The sequence below is a fragment of the Pan paniscus genome, chromosome 7 (assembly GCF_029289425.2).
Source record: "Pan paniscus chromosome 7, NHGRI_mPanPan1-v2.0_pri, whole genome shotgun sequence".
NCBI lineage: Eukaryota > Metazoa > Chordata > Mammalia > Primates > Hominidae > Pan > Pan paniscus.
Window position 1 is genome coordinate 133054826 of NC_073256.2, and position 16115 is coordinate 133070940.

The 16115-nt window shown below is 36.2% G+C and overlaps 1 protein-coding gene across 8 annotated transcripts in view; it reads right to left on the reverse strand.

The window, feature by feature from the left end:
• TRPS1 (transcriptional repressor GATA binding 1) overlaps positions 1-14311 on the reverse strand; it is a 266411-nt gene extending 252100 nt beyond the window's left edge. For 5 of the 8 annotated variants that reach the window (XM_034966516.3, XM_063606878.1, XM_034966510.3 and 2 more), the window contains exon 1: positions 12730-13299. Coding sequence is in view for 1 of the 8 variants with exons in the window: in XM_034966515.3 (XP_034822406.1) it covers positions 12062-12071 (10 nt within the window). In the remaining 7 variants the exon portion in view is untranslated. Of the gene's footprint in view, positions 1-5757; positions 12660-12729; positions 13300-13536 lie in introns of those variants that run through there. The other 3 variants (XM_055116869.2, XM_034966515.3, XM_063606877.1) reach the window with 3 other exon arrangements.
• Positions 14312-16115: the final 1804 nt, after the last annotated feature.

Genomic DNA, 16115 nt, shown 5'->3' on the forward strand with positions numbered 1-16115 from the left:
ATGGGCAAATTTTTAAAATTACACTTTCAAAATAACACGTTAACAAGATTCAAAATCAGCACATTATCTCAATTACACAACACCGAAGTGATTACATCGGACCAAACATTTTGGCAAAATGTTTGCCTGACATCACAGGAACCAAACAAGGGGATAGCTGGTTGAAATGTCCACATTTCTACCGGTGGAGACACCAAAATATTGTTAAATACACTCTACTAGCAACGGAAATAATGAGCTCTCTCAGAATCAATTCCACTTTGCAGGGACTAGCATGGGTAATGTATTAGAGATACTAAGTTTGCAATTTGGTATCTTAAATTAACTTAGGGCCTAATGCATTTATTCCTCTAATGAAAATGTTTTCTAGTAGTATTCAAGATATATGTGCAGAGCTGTTACTTTTTACAGTAGCAGCTTATTTGTTTTTACATATAATTATAATTTAAGAATGCCGATCATCTCATGCAAAGCAGTCGAAAAACAAAAACAGCCGACAAAACCAGAGAAAGCTTTCTTTATTCTAAAATGTCTTTACATTAAAATATGTCAGATTAAAATCTCCACTCTACATACAGATTTAATTTTAACCCTGTGTCTGGGCAGTATTTTAAATTTTCTTATCACTTTTGGAGAATTCCACAGAACTATCTTAAGCTAGTTTCAAACCTGGTAAAAGTTGTGAGTTCTTTTTTTTCTTTTTCCTCCCATCAAATTTTGAGATATAAAATGCATCATGTCTAAATGAGAAACAATTAAATGTCATATTATTTTACACCATTCATAATTTTCAACTAATCACAAAGAATACTATATGATTTTCCAACATCACTGTTTTTTTGAAGTGAAAATGATTTATGAAAGGATTTCCCTCTAACTATCCTTAGAAATGACCAAAATATCTTATCATGAAAAGGTGTGACAGGAGAACTGAAATCACTGATCTCTCAATTTCTGATGCATCAAAACATTTCTGAAAACACAAGAGAAAATAAAACAAAATAAGTGCAAAATTCATTTGCATTTTACAGGCAATAACAAGGTTTCTGGAATAAGAAAACCCCGAAAAGATAAAGTACTTCCTCTACTTTCTGATAAGCTTTAAAAGAAAAAAACTAAACTAAGTATTTCAAAATCAATGGACTTCAAGTAATCCAAGAGAATTTGGAAAACATTTCTCTAAAAACTAATCCAGAACACAAGGTGTCAGTTTGGAAATAATGGAAGCATATTTCGTTTTAAAAATCTAAAACATTTTAAAGACAAAAATTCAAGTTAACATCCCAGTGATTAACTCTGGAACTGCCTAGCCAAAAACAACTTTCGGCACTTAAAACATAAAACTGTCAGTTTCCTCTGCTTGGAGACAAAACATACAAAAAGCAAACATTCACTGTTATATTTTCCTAGACATGAAAGATAGAACTAACTTTCATAAAAGGTGATCACTCTGAGTATTTCTACCTGATATGATATTCATGTCGTAGCTCCTAAAAATCAGTTACAAATTCCAAACCTCAGAACTATCCTTAATAGATGGCTACTATTCTAGTTTGCGTTACTCCCTCGACTTGATGGAAATACAATCATTTATTGAACTACACTAGCTCAACTCATAAATACGTTAAGAAGCCTGTGACTGATGTTATTGAATTTATAAGCTACCAGAAACAAGTAAACTCCTTACTGTAGACCTCAAAGAGTTGATAACATGACACTTGGCATTGTACTTCTTGGGAATCTAAAACATACTGATGGTGAGAATCTTTCAAGTATTCTTCTGCCCTAAATCCAGAAAACATGACTTTCAAGCATCATCCATGGTCGAATGGTCAAATTCATATTTATAAACTTGGAATAGAGAGTTTGGTGGAAGTACTGCATAACTAAAATTGACTTTTTTTAAAAGCCAGAACTATGTCACAGTTGGTGCTTATAATTGTTTCAAAATTATACAACTTTATTTAATTCCATGTAACGCATTTCCACATAGAAATGGAATAGCAAACTCCTACTCAATAGCAAACAATAAAATAAAATAAAATAAAGTATGTAAGCTTTTTCCTCTTCTTAGACACTGTCCCCAGAATGGAAAAGTTATAAAGAAAGGTAGGTAAAAATCCTGCAGCTTACACATTTTTCCACTGAGAAGGCAAATCCTTACTCCTCCAGAAACTAAAATATTAGACCCCAAACAGTGTAGGGGGAAGAGGGGTAGGAAGTTGAAAAAAAGAAAAAAATGATGATAAAGCAGGGCAGAATAAGCCAGAGGAAGCATGCTTGGTCTCAGCATAATTTTCTTTAGCATCCTAAAATCAACGACATCACGCTGCCCATGATCTCTGCTTACTCTTCTGAAACCCAGTCAGAGGATTTTCAAAAAGGAAGAAATCTAGTTGTGCTTCCAAATGCCAAATGAACTTACAGGACCTTCCACTCCTGAAGGAAAACAGCACAGTAGCGCATCAGAAGCTAGAGAATGCCTTGAGTCACGCAAAGCCGGAACTGATGAGTGTGACCCCAGTGGGGTTTATCTAAAATTCCCAAGTACAACAGGCAAAGGGGTCAAAGTTTTCTATGTCAGAGATATATAAATAAAGCCATATGCAGCAACTGTTCCTTATGTTATCATGGATTATACAGTATCCTAGTCCCCCTTCTGTTCAGATATATATACATCTCTCTTTTAAAGAAGGAACTGAAAATGGGAAAAATTAAAAGGAGGGAAACCTGCTAATACTAATATCTACCCCCAGTTCTCCAGCTCTAATCATTATTACTCTCATTTTTAAAGTGTTAGTATTGCCAAGGACACACTGAATTGTTCAGGAAGTGAGAAGAATATGTATGTCCGTAATAATGTGCTAACAGTGATATACTGAATTATTCTGGGAGTAAAAAGTACATGATGTACATAAATGTACACAAATACATGTAACACTAAATACAAATATGTGTAACACTAAATGTACACAAATATGTGTAATATTGAATAAAAATATGTATAACACTAAAAAGCTGAATGTTAGACACAGTGAAGGTGCAAGATTGTGTACACATATTTACACATAAAATGTGTACATTATTATTTTTACCAATGACCTAAAATCATCTTACTGGCAGCTTTCTTAAAGCTTATCAAAGTAAAAAGAAAAAGCAAAATATGTTATAAATAATTAGGGCATTCCTTCAAAAGCACAAGTTTTCTTAAAAACGGGACTTTAAAAATAGAATAAACAGTGATGGGATAGAGTAAAATAGTTTATTATAATTGAGGTTTAGATGACAGTGAGTTTCTTACAGTAATTTACCACATCATACATCCAAAGAATGTAATTCAAATGCATTATAAATACAAAGGAGAAACATCTCTTAGTGTTGGTTTATAAGTTACAGAAAATAGTATTTCATATTTTTCAATCCTTGAGTGTGTAACTACTTACTGACTACTTGTAAATTATTTTCTAAAACTTCCCTAAGTTTGCAGAACTGAGGAGCAAATTTTGCAATAATCTTCTAAAAAGGTATACTTCCAATATTAATTTAAAGACAGCTTAACATATTTCGTATTTTTTAATTTATAATTTAAATATAATTACTAATATAAAAATTCAGCAGCCAAATACAGGTAAAACATATCATTTTAAAAGATCTCAAAGGTATATCAAAAAATAATCGATAAAGAATTATGAATCATACAACAAAGAGATGAATATGTATTGAAAAATTTAGTAATATGGGCCTTGATTAAAATTAATATATATATGACTTGTCTTAACTTGGCATCAAAAAGCAAAGAAAAAACAAATGCAAAACTTTCTTTTAGGAACTTTTATATGTTCAGAGCTACTTAAGAGTATTGAGAGAAAATGGGCTGATGTATTTTATTTCCACATCTTGCAAAGCTAAAGATGATGTGCAGATAATGACATCACAAAGTAGGCACAAATAGAATTTGGTTTTTAATTTGTTTTGTCTATCATGCTTTCATTTCAGAACCAAAATTACAATTAAATTAACCCTCAGATAGGTGTTGGGATGCATTAAGTAATTAAAATGGGCATTACAAAGACTAAAGTCATTTCAAAAAATATGCAATATGCTAAAATTCCATGTAGTGCCTGTAATGTAAAAACATTCTATGCAAGTGAGACTATAGCTATCCTGCATGTACATGTACGCACTTATTTAATATGAAGCCACAAATTCATATATTCCACTTCTGCATAGCTCAGAAAGAAAAAGCTAACACTAGATTAGTAATGCTTGATCCCATTGTACATGAAGTGTATCATGTAATAGAGAAATTAGATTCCACAAACTAATTTCTGCCATATATTTTTACACTATTTATAAACGTATCTGATCTTCCATATGATATGTAGAGAAATTGAAATAGCAATTTACATTGTATTGTAGAATCTAATCAGGAAGCACATGTTATATTATTAATGTTTATTGATTTGTAAGCTTTATACATTCTGTCCAAATTCTACAAGTAAAAACAGCTCTGAAATCCTTTTGATCTTTCTTTTTCTATAGCTAAGGTATTTTTAGTGTTTAAATAGCAGTTGATGTCTTATCTATTGTCTTATATGGTACTGGATTCATTCCTGGTTACTATAATACTCAATTTAACAACTAGTAATATTAATGCTTTTTCCAAGCTTGGGACATATATAGCAGATAATATAAACATGTTTACTATTATTTATGATACTATACTACTCACTATCATGAATACAAAGTAATTAACAGATAAAGCTATTATGAACGCAAACAAGAGAACCATGCTCCCCTCAAAAAAGAAAAAAAGAAATGGAACATAAACTGTAAATACTTGTATATTTCCTTCTAACACTATCTAGTATATTAGACAAATAGCTAACAATAAATCATTTGTTTATTCATGTTAAATAAATTTAATATGTACATTAACTTCTGACTTAACTTAAAAGTATATGGAATATTTTCCAGAGACTATTTTGACTGTGTCAATTACCCTAGATACCAAAGTTGTTGTATTGTGTTGCTTGATGAAATAGGACGTAGATCAACCCTCAAAACCAGTATTACAAGCCTGGCAAATAGCATCACATTTGGGTGACGCACAGAATCCATCACCCTAGGGAAAAATGCATTGGGTCATAGTACAGAGTCTTTACATGTTCCATATTATTTCTACATAACGTTTTGAGATGATAGAATTGTAAACTATAAAGTGGTAGCCCATAAAGTGATATACTCACAAACAGTCCTGTCCCTTAACTGCTCCTCTTAACAGAAATGAGACTTAAAAAATGATCTCACAAGCATTTCTTACAATACACTGAAAGGTGGCATTTTGATTTATAATTTTTTTCATTAAAAAAATTCCTTAGTAAATTCAGAGCAGATATAAGTATTATGATAACAATTGATTCATTATGTTTAAACTCCATACTCATTTCAAACTTTTAGACTTCATAATGTAGGTCATGTTAACTCCTTAAAAGATTCACGTTTCAAGCACAGAGTTAATAGTTAGCATTCTAAATTCCACCATCAAGATGTGTCTAAGTATTATCGGTCTACATACATTCCATATATAAAACACACCTATAATAGCATGCACATATATTGGCAATAATTCAAACACAGCAAAGCTATCGTGAGTACTTCAAACATTTGCAGGCAATTACATTGCTAGAACTCCTCTCATATTATAGGTATCCTATGACAAGCTACTAAAAAATTACACAAATCAAAAAGTGTTACCTTTGTTCAAATAATACTGCTGTTCATTATACAACAGAAAACATCATCCTTAATCTCTCAGGAACCAAGATAGTGGTGGATTCTTGGAGCAGAAGTAGTGCAGAATGGTTCGCGGCAAAATCGAAACATATTGTTTAAGTAAACCTTAAGGGGAGGGGAGCATATGCGCAATTGATGGATTTTTTTTTTTTTTTGGTATCATCTTCCACAAAACCTCCCACCAACCCCTCCCCACCACTTACCAGTAAACAATCTGCTGATATTAAGGGACTGCAACTCTAAACACCTCCCTTTGCCTTATTTCCTTCTTGCTAAACTTTATTGCTTTTCCTCATTTTTGAAGCAACAAACAAAATTCATTAAATAAAAATTTATTAACAGAGGCAGCCATAACATGAAATGTATGTTTGAAAACTTTGTAATAAATAAAATGAATCTAGACTTACTCCAAGAAACTTGCACTACGCTGATGTGAACAACATATACATTAAGTTCCTAAAGTTTTTCCAAACAAATCTTTAACTAAAGAAGCCATAAGCAAAAAAGGAATGCCTATGATTTGAACTAGAGTCTGTAACTCTCACAAGAAAAACTGAGAAACATATCAAGTAAATCAAAACTGTCAAATTTATAAGCAGAGAACACTTCAATGCCCCAAATTTGCGGAATGCTTTTTATAGTCATAAATGCCTTAAAGACTGTACTCTTCCTTGTGTGACACTTAATTTTCACTATATATATTATTCCTTAAATGTGCTCTAGGTAAAGAAGGAAAAAAAAAATCTATCAGGAACAATTTGGGTTAAAAGCAAAGTCCACGACAAGTAACCGTAAGATTTAAACCTCAGGAACAATTCACAAAAGAAAAGTCGAGACAGTACTTAGTTCTGAGCCACCGAATGGGGCGGAGGGCCTTCCACTAAACCCAATAATTTCTGGGTGGAGTGTCTTTTCCCAAGGAAGAGAACACTAGCACACATCTTTTTGCCCCCTAAAAAGATTTTCCTACTTGCCAGCTTCTGAAGTTGCCCTGATGTCAATCAACATCACCAAGATGTCTCTTAACTGGAGAAAGTTCTGTTTGCCTGTGCAAAGTCAGAAAGAAAGAAATGACTATTTATAAAAAAAAAAAAAAAGGAAACTATAAATACTGTTTGATAAATAGGGTTAAAAAATTATCATCTAAAATTGTAAGAAAAAAGCTGCCTGTAGAAACGCACTGACCCTTAAAATTAATGTTTTCAATCTAAAAATGCATTTTTGTAAAGTTTCATCTATTTTCCTTCCTCTGCACATAAAAATGATTAATGTCACATTTAAACTTCCACATTTTAGGCTCTTGCTAACAGGTGTCGCATTCGTTATATAAACATATTCTTTGACCTGTGGCCATTGATAACCTTAATTAATTAATCTCCATTGAAACAAAAACAAATGGATTTTTTTTCCAAATAAGAAAGAAATAATGCAACGCAAATACCCACTCTCCCCAAAACCCAAAAACTGTTTAAGTTACGGTAACCTGAAATGCACCAGCCATCACAAAGAGCAATTGGAGAAATCCAGCAGTGCTCAGCAGGAAAGATTTTTAATAACAGATTGAAAAACAAGAATAAAAATAACTGCATCAACAGAGCCTTTCTTCCTCAGGCCACAAGCCCGTTCTTACTTGAACTTTTTTTTTTTTTTAAATGGCATTTTGGCCACTAAAACCAATCCAGAACATTATTAAAAGTTAAAAGCTACCAATTACTTCTGTCTGTTCTTTTAAAGCAAAGTTTGGCATTACGTCAGTTGGTTTAAAGAAAACAAGAAAGAGAGAGAGAAAGAGTAGGAGAGAAAGTTTCCTGCTTGTATAAACTAAACCACCAGGGAAGGTGTCTAGCCACTTGTAAAGTATTTACTGCAGGTTTTTAAAAGCTAGAAACATTTTAAAAATTAAAAGTTTTTTGTTATTATTTTTAGTGAAACACACTTAAGAACGACAAGTGTATCCTTAATGTCTTCTTTGGGGTGTCTTAATGTTATATTTGTATTTCAGTTATAGCTTGGAATCAGAAAATGATTTCAAATGATGCTCCAAATTTGAAGTACATAGATAATTTCACCTTCATTTTTGCTATTTGGATTTGTGCTCTTGGAAAAGGGGAAAAAAAAAAAAAAAAAAAAAACTGGGATAGCAAAAAGTAGACCGCTACGATAATAGCTGCTATATGCTGCAGGGACCAGTAGAGTTTCTTCACCTAACTAATGCTTAACAATTCAAATGGTTTTCACCTGTAGATCCTACTGCACCTTCAGAGATTCCTGAAGCTCAAAGATCTCTTTCTAACCAAAGTCAAGTTCTACATTATTGTGTCCATCAGAAAACCAAACTAAAGGCCAAATTCAGTTCTCAGGAATAGGAGAACAACTGAGCACTGTGATAGCTCAAAAAGTGATCATAATAATAAAATCGAAGATATTATTTATAAAGGTCATATATAATTAATAGAATATTTTATACAAACAAATGACTTTGGCCCTACTTACATCGGAGGATAAATTTTAAAAAGTAGTTATATCCTCTGCAGCACTGTTTGCTATTGAACAATGGTATAAAACAAGATTTGGTATTTTAGCTTATTCACTTTAATCCACTGGTTACAGCTTTTGGGAGACAAATTATTTTTAAAATTACACTAAAACAAACCTCTACATAATTTTTTATGTAAATAATTGCAAAGTATGTTAGTCTTTTCTATACATGACAAGCACTCTTAAACAATTAGATTAAATGTCTACTTGGCAAAGGCTAGAAGACCATCTTTATACTATATCTAAGGGGGACTCAAAAATTCCATAAATCATAACTATTATGGTAACAAAGAATTTACTTATTTCTGTATAATAACAAAAGATAAATGTCATTTTCACAGATAAGCCATCAAAGTAAAAGCAAGTCTACGTATGCTGTCATTAATTTCCCAAAACTTCAACAAATGGTAAATAAGGATGATAAATGAGTAAACAAGACTCAGAATTAGTTATCAATGGTATTAGCAGTTATCATCAGCAAAAGAGGGAGAAAAAGAAACCTATTACCTGAAAGCTTGACCTAGCAAGGATGAACAACAAAATACGAGCCCATAAAACTTGCAGGTTTTTATCAAATTGATTGTAACTTGTGAGCTGCAATATTTGGGACAGAACTGTCTGAGTTTATAGTTTTCTATGCCTGCTAAAAACAGATGCAGACTACCACACTAGCTGTCCTGCGGAAACTAAATTAAGGAAAGGCAAATACCAAGTGGAAAGTTGTCAGCCTGTTGAATGAATGGCTTCATTTTACACACCAGAGAAATCTTAATAAGAATATGTTTTAATGTAAGCCAGTCATTTTATTTTAAGTTCATCACTTATTACAAAAATAATCTTCCCTTTAAATCAATTATAGACACCTGCCCATAACTTTCTTAAAGTCTGTGTTGTTGTACACGTAATAGCATAGTGTTGTTACATTATCGTTGCTATCAAAAGAAGAACTGAAGTTAAAATATAATTATTCTAAAATATTCATGTTATGAAAAATGTTTAAAGGTCAGTTATCAGCATTTATTCCAATTTCAAATTTGAAATAAAGTTCTAGTTCAAAAACAATTTGCTGCAAGTCCTCTGGAAACTTTCAGTAATGTTTATTTACAACAAAGAAGGTAAGACAAGCGTTTAAAAAAATCTACAGTCTTTGGTTGCTTTCTTAATAAAAATGTACACATCATTAATCACATATTGTGGGTTGTATGTCTGTACACACATACACATATACATCTAATAATAGTAGTGATAATAGAACCGTCACTGAAATACTAGAATCGTAAAAGCTGCTTTTCTACAGATGCATGCATTTCCCTGTTTTAAAGGTCTTCCTTATGAATGAATATTTCCTTATAGGAAGAGATCTATATGATGTAAATCAGAATAAACTCAGGAGTGGTAGGTGACTTAAATAATACTGAAAATATGGTAGTAGTATGTGTAACTTATTTCGGATTAGCACACTGATTCTGATCCTAAACTGGTTTTCAAACACGTATGCAGAAAATTTTATAAAATCATTTAAAATATTAGTCATCGAAATGCTAAGTTCTAAATTCAGCTCAGACTTCACAGCTATTATGACATTTTTCTCCTTACTAACTTTAACGTTACCTTTAAGAGACAAAGGACAAAACCTAAATAGTAGCACAGACCCTTACAGCATCTAGAATTCAAAGGAGTGACAAACTTTGTGTTAGTAACTTGCTACTTTCCACCACTTATTTGAAAAGTGTTAGACTTAGGTATTATGTATGGAAAAGCAGTCTACACATATATATCCTAACATATAACATACATATCAGGAAGCCATAAACATCAGCTCGCCAGTGGTAAATAATGCTTCGCCAACAGAGTACTAATGAAGCTTCAGAAGGCCTCACATTCAGAGAAATCAAGTTAAAATGTTGGCATTAAGCCTCTATTTGCCCCTCAGGAGTTTTATTTTCACATTATTAACATCCAGAAATAATCGTCAAACTTTAGCATGTTACTAGCCCTGTATATTAAACTGAATCTAGAGATGTTTTTATCCAAAGGTGTAGCTTTAAAAGGAAGTTATGAAATCCAAGGAGAGAGAAACTCTAAGAATATGTTTGACTTGTTAAGATTAAGCATATCATTAATAAACTTTCACTTAAAGGTAAAAAAAAAATCCTCAAAATGTTGGTATCATTTCCAGACTGTCCTGTCAGCATCATAACTTACAGGAAACGCTTCATCTTCCCATACAAACCCTGTATTTATTCACAACCCTGGCATACTTGGGGAAAGAAAAAAAAAAAAAAGCCCACACGATTTTAGATCCTGTTTGCTTTTATACGTTAACTGGTGGAATATCTGAGAGAGCCTTCTAAGCAAATGAGCGGCATGTAAAACTTCACAACAGTGAGTTCAGAAACTTTCATTCTCATTTTGTCCACGTCAAGAACTGGCTGCCCGCATGACTTTCCTCTGCTGTCCCTTGCATTTTTAACTCTGGCAGCCTTTTCTAAATGATCAACTTTTTCTAAAACCAGCAGGAAAGTAACATGATGCCAGCAAGATCCATAGGTTTTAGCTTCAGAGCTGGAGGACTTTGAAGAATTGTTGGAAGGTTCCTATTTTATTTTTGCTTTGAACAATCAAGTTTTAGCCAACAACCAGGCCCAGAGTTATCATTTCTTTGTAATTTTGTCTCAGGCCCTATCTGTATTTTTCTTTTGTACTTATTATCTCTCCCAGACCCTTTCCTGTTCACCTGGTGTGTTTACAAAAGTTCAATGAATCTACAAAAGTTCAATGAATAGGCCTAACTTGTCTCAGATTTAACTCCTCCGCTGAGCTTCTCACTTCACTTACCTCGCTTAAACTCTAGCCGTGATTTTCCAAAACGGCATAAGAATGAATATTCTATCATAATTTAGATTCATCATTAAGATCCATGGCTTACTCAAAAAACTTTCAAAGCATCAAATATGAGGCCTAAAAAGATAGAGGGAAGTAAAGCCGGTCCTAAAATTTAGTAAGTCAAAGATTCCCTCTGAAACCCACCAGTCCTTCTCACCCTCTAACTTAAATTGCTTTAGAGTCCTGGGGCCATAAAACAGTTACTGACTTCCCTGGGGAAAGGGGGAAACACCACCATCTCAGACAGGTACTAACGAAAAAGCTTTCCCAGCCACAAAAACAGCTTTGCACTTCAAACAGCTCCCACCGCCGCCTCACCCTCAAATTATTCATGGGGTCCTATAATCCTGGAGTTATTTGGAGGGACAGCGATGTTTGCCTTGGCCTTTCAAAGATGCGTTTCTCTAGATCCCAAACAGGAACCAGACAGAAGGCAAAGCGTCTGTCCGCCTGGATGTCCCACCGCTGTCAGGCATTTAGTCACCGGCCAGTGTCCCCTGACCCGCGCGACACATGGCGCATCAACCGCATCGCAGAGGAAGTCAGCCCCTTCCTCAGCCCCTACGGAAGCGCCCGGGCTGCAAGGCCCTGCCACATGGTACGGACAGGGCACAGACCCCTCGGCCAAGCTGTCCTGAGCCGCTCTGAGGCGGGTGCACCAAGGGATGCGACACCCGCCTTCTCCAGAGCCCAGCTGGGCCTTTAAGGGAAAAAAGTTTGAAGCCTGCATTTGCAAACTCTTCAAAGCCAAAGGCAGTCCTGTGCTGTTTTCCCACTTTGGGGACCATACGGAGGCCCCTCTCTGAGACCCTCCCGACCCTCCCGAGTTCGCCCAACTTACTACTCTGCATGCTGGTGCCTAGTCTGCGCCCTGCTTGTCACGAGCCCCCAGAAAACTTGCAGTGGCGGCGGCGGCGGCGGCCCCTCGGGTCCAACCACCTCCAGCTCCTCCGCTGCGCCCGGTAGGAGAGAATTAAAATCAGCCAGAAAGAGACAGCGAGGGGGAGTGGGGCTGCGAGGGGGAGGGGGCACCGGCCTGAAACTTCTTTTTTTGGCAAATGGGGATTTGTTTTTCCTCCTCCCCGGCGGCTGAACTTGACCCTGCTGACTCCAGGGGCTACTGCAGTTTGAAGTCGCTGGTTTCCAAAGCTCAGATGCCTCAGACCCACCAAAAGGAGGAGAGGAAGGGGGAAAAAGGGAGCAGAAGAGAAGAAAGAAAGAAAGAAATCACACGCTCAAAAAGGAAGAAAGAAAATGCATGTGAAACCCGAGAAGCCTGCGCTTGGCTTTCTGCACACTCTCCCTCTGCTTTTTTTTTTTTTTTTTTTTTCAAAGAAAGTCACTTTTAATTCCCAGGGCTCCCCGCTCGCGATCGCCCACATTTTGCGCACACGCGAGCGGGCGCTGCACTCGCGTCGCGGCGCCCCGGGCCCGGCCGAGGGGCGCCCGCGCCCCCCGCGCCCCCCGCAGCCCCCGGCCCCGCGGCTCGCCCGGGCCTCCCCTCCTTACCTGTTGATTAATCGTCAAGAACACCCTCGGCAGCCCGAAAGATGGTGGCGCGGCGGCCAAAGCCATGAACCGTCTTCTGTTGTTTGCAGAGTTGATCTTGGATTATTGCGGGGGGGAGAGAAAAAGGTCTTTCCTGCCTCCCCCCCTTTCCCTCCCCCACCCTTATTAAAAGAGAGAGAGAGAGAGAGAGAAAGAGAGAGAGAAAGAGAAAGGAAATAGAGCAAGGATGTGCCCGGTGCCGGGTGGGAGAGGGGAGGGGGTGTTGTTTTTTGTTTAAAAAAAAAAAAAAAGAAATAGGAAGGCGAGAGAGCAATCGAGAGGACGCGAGGTCTGGAGAAACCAGCAGCACCAAAAAAGAGGACGCTAGAGATTGCAGTGAGATCGGGTCTTTATCAGAAATGTTATCGCTTGTCAGGACCTCAGTCTCCGCGCATTACGTCAGTTTCAAGACACCAACACTATTAATATCAAAGGAGCCTTCGCGGAGGAAAGCGCCACCCCAGACCGAGCTCCCTTAAAGAGACAGCGCGCGTCCCCGCGCCGCCGCCGCCGCCCCGCCCGGCTCCGAGCACCCGCCGCCGCCGCCCGCCGGGACCGGCCCCGGCCGCGGCGAGCCGGCTGCGCGAGAACTTCGCCCGAGTCGGAGCGCCGCAAATGAGAGCGGCGCGGTGCAGGGACCCGGCTACCTTCCCGCCCCGCCTCTCCCCCCTCCTCCCTCCCCCACCTCCCGTCTGTGAACGTGCGGGCTGGAAAAGGAGGAAAAATCCGAACGCGTTAGGAATAATGTGATAAAAGACGAGGACTTACCTTGGGGGAGTGGGGGGCAGGTGGGGGGCAGTGCGTGGCCGCCAAACCGACGTTCCCCAGACACTCAGAGATGCTAACAGAAACAATCTAAAGAACTCTCAAAGTCCTTTTACCTTTTCTGTTGTTACTTTCCCTTCTCTCTCCCAATTAAACGACGCAGGATGTGTGTGTGCGTGTGCGCCCCCTCCCCCGCCCTTTATCTGTGGCAAGAAGTCTTAGGACACCTAGTTGGTAATCAGGATTCCCCACGATTTTCACGGCAAGAAGGCTTGAGGAGAACAACTTGAACTCTATCCTGAGTTGGAGAAGTGCGGACTGAGGTTGCTATGGTTTTCTGAGCTAAAGAGAAGCCAGAAACTCAATGGGTGCTTTAAGGGGGTACCACAAAACAGACAAAATGGGAACATTATTCAAATGCTGCAAGATTAATACATGCAGTTTGGGTTTTGGTAGCAGATAAGGAACTCTGAATTAAGCGTGACATTCTTTTTTACCTACTTTACATCTCCATATACTCTCATTATTAAGAGAAATTGCCTCAACATAAAGTTCACTGGATTGAGCTTTTTTTTTTTTTTTTGACTTCTAAAGATCAACAATGCATAAAACATTACCATGACAGGATTCAAAGTATAGTAGGTGTTAAAAACAAAGTAAACATTTCTTGGGCGTTTGGACTTCATTTTCTTCAGTTGGGTGACTTTAAGTGGCATGTTTTTCCTCTGGTGAAAGTCAGTTTAAAGTAATTTTGTGCTAAAAGGAGAAACATCTTTCCTTTTCCAAACTATAAAATGATTAAAATTAGAATCTTAGGTACAATCATGAATCTGAGAGCCGAAGATGAAGTAATTTCCTACAAAATATTTTTCACTAAATGATTCTTGCATCTTTTTAGAGAAAAGATGGGTATATTTTCCAAACATACTATTATCAGAAGTGAAAAAGCCAATCATTTTAAAAAATTAAAACTGAAGTAGGTGCTTTTAGAACCTTACTCCTTTTTCTCTATGGCCTTTATTTAATATACCTAGTCAAGCAGATATGTGATTTTTTTTGTAGCACATTTATTCCAGAAGTATTTTGGTACCGTTTCCCATACACTCTTTATGAGTAGAAAACCAATAATTCTTTTGCAATAGAGAAACTAGTCAGGTGAAAAAGTAGTCAAAATACAGTTTCACAATGAGGCAAACAATATATTTCCTAAAGGAGAGAGAAGACAATGAGCCTCATATGCCTGGAGTTATTCATATGTTATCATCCATTTAAATTAATTTGAGAACAGAGTTAGATTTATATATAGTACTGCATGCCGGGAAAATTAATATCAAAATCTTCAGTAAATCTCATAGTCAGCTACTAATGACCACCTGCATATTTCCACACTGGAGTCATTTAATACTGTCCACCACCAATTTCCACTGTAAAATGTATTCATATATTAAATATAGACCTTTTATTTTCTTTTTTTAAGCCATAAATTAACTTGCTGACTTTTATGGAAATATGCACGGCACAGTGAGAAGCATTTTTATTAAAGGAAAAAAATAAGGATCTGAGTGAAACATTCTTGAGCCATGACTAACCAAAAATATTAAATCAATTTTGAAATATATATTCGAACAGTAAGACTGTTTTGTATTGAAAGGGTTAATATCACCTAAAACTGCTGAAGCTGGTATCTAACTGATAAAATCTGAGGCTATAGCATCTTAGCAAAGTTAAATAGTACAATTTATCACAAGGATTAGGCCCCTAATCTCCCTCTGCTCCCCAAGATTTAGATGACATTTTAAAAGGGGAAGTGATCTTCCTCTCCATCACCCACAAATCTAAGGCAATCATCAAGACTGTAAATTTATTCACATGAAACAATCATTGATTAAATTGGTTCAAAAAAAAAAATGAAATTACATGCTTTTGCAAGCACAAAGCCCTTGAGATGGCTGGTGTTTTTCCACCTGTAATAATACAAAATTTGACTATTAAGTGTACCCAAAATTACATATTATATGAAAAGTTAAAGCCAAAGGTCTGAGGGTGAATTATGTCTTTTAATTGAAAGGATAAAGTTACACTTCAGGTACTGAAGCCAACAAATTCATGGTCACTTAAAAATTTAATGAATGAAGTTTCACGGACTCAATCTTGCTGAAGTTTGCCTGAGAAATGAAGAATCTCTTCATGTTACTTTTTGTATTTCAAGTTAGAGTAGAGCAGATCAAACTGCTGTCTGTATCAATTCATTTACATTAACCACAAAGGATCTGTAGAGAACTTAATAAAAGCTCAAATATTTTTGTAAACTTTTGCAAGCAAATTACTTATTTATTTATGAAATAATTTATGAAGAAAATTTTTACCTTATGCTTTAGATACATTACATGTGCCCTTGATTGACACAATATGTTTAAGCTCAAAGGCCCTCATAGCATTTTTTAATTCTAGTAGGAATATTTCAAAACAACCAACTAATACATGAGGTCATAATTGTTTGACGGTTGTTTTTAATGTATAAAATAAGTTACGTATATTGTTTTCCTTGAAATGTTTGTTGATTTGTTTTTCTAGTCCTGACA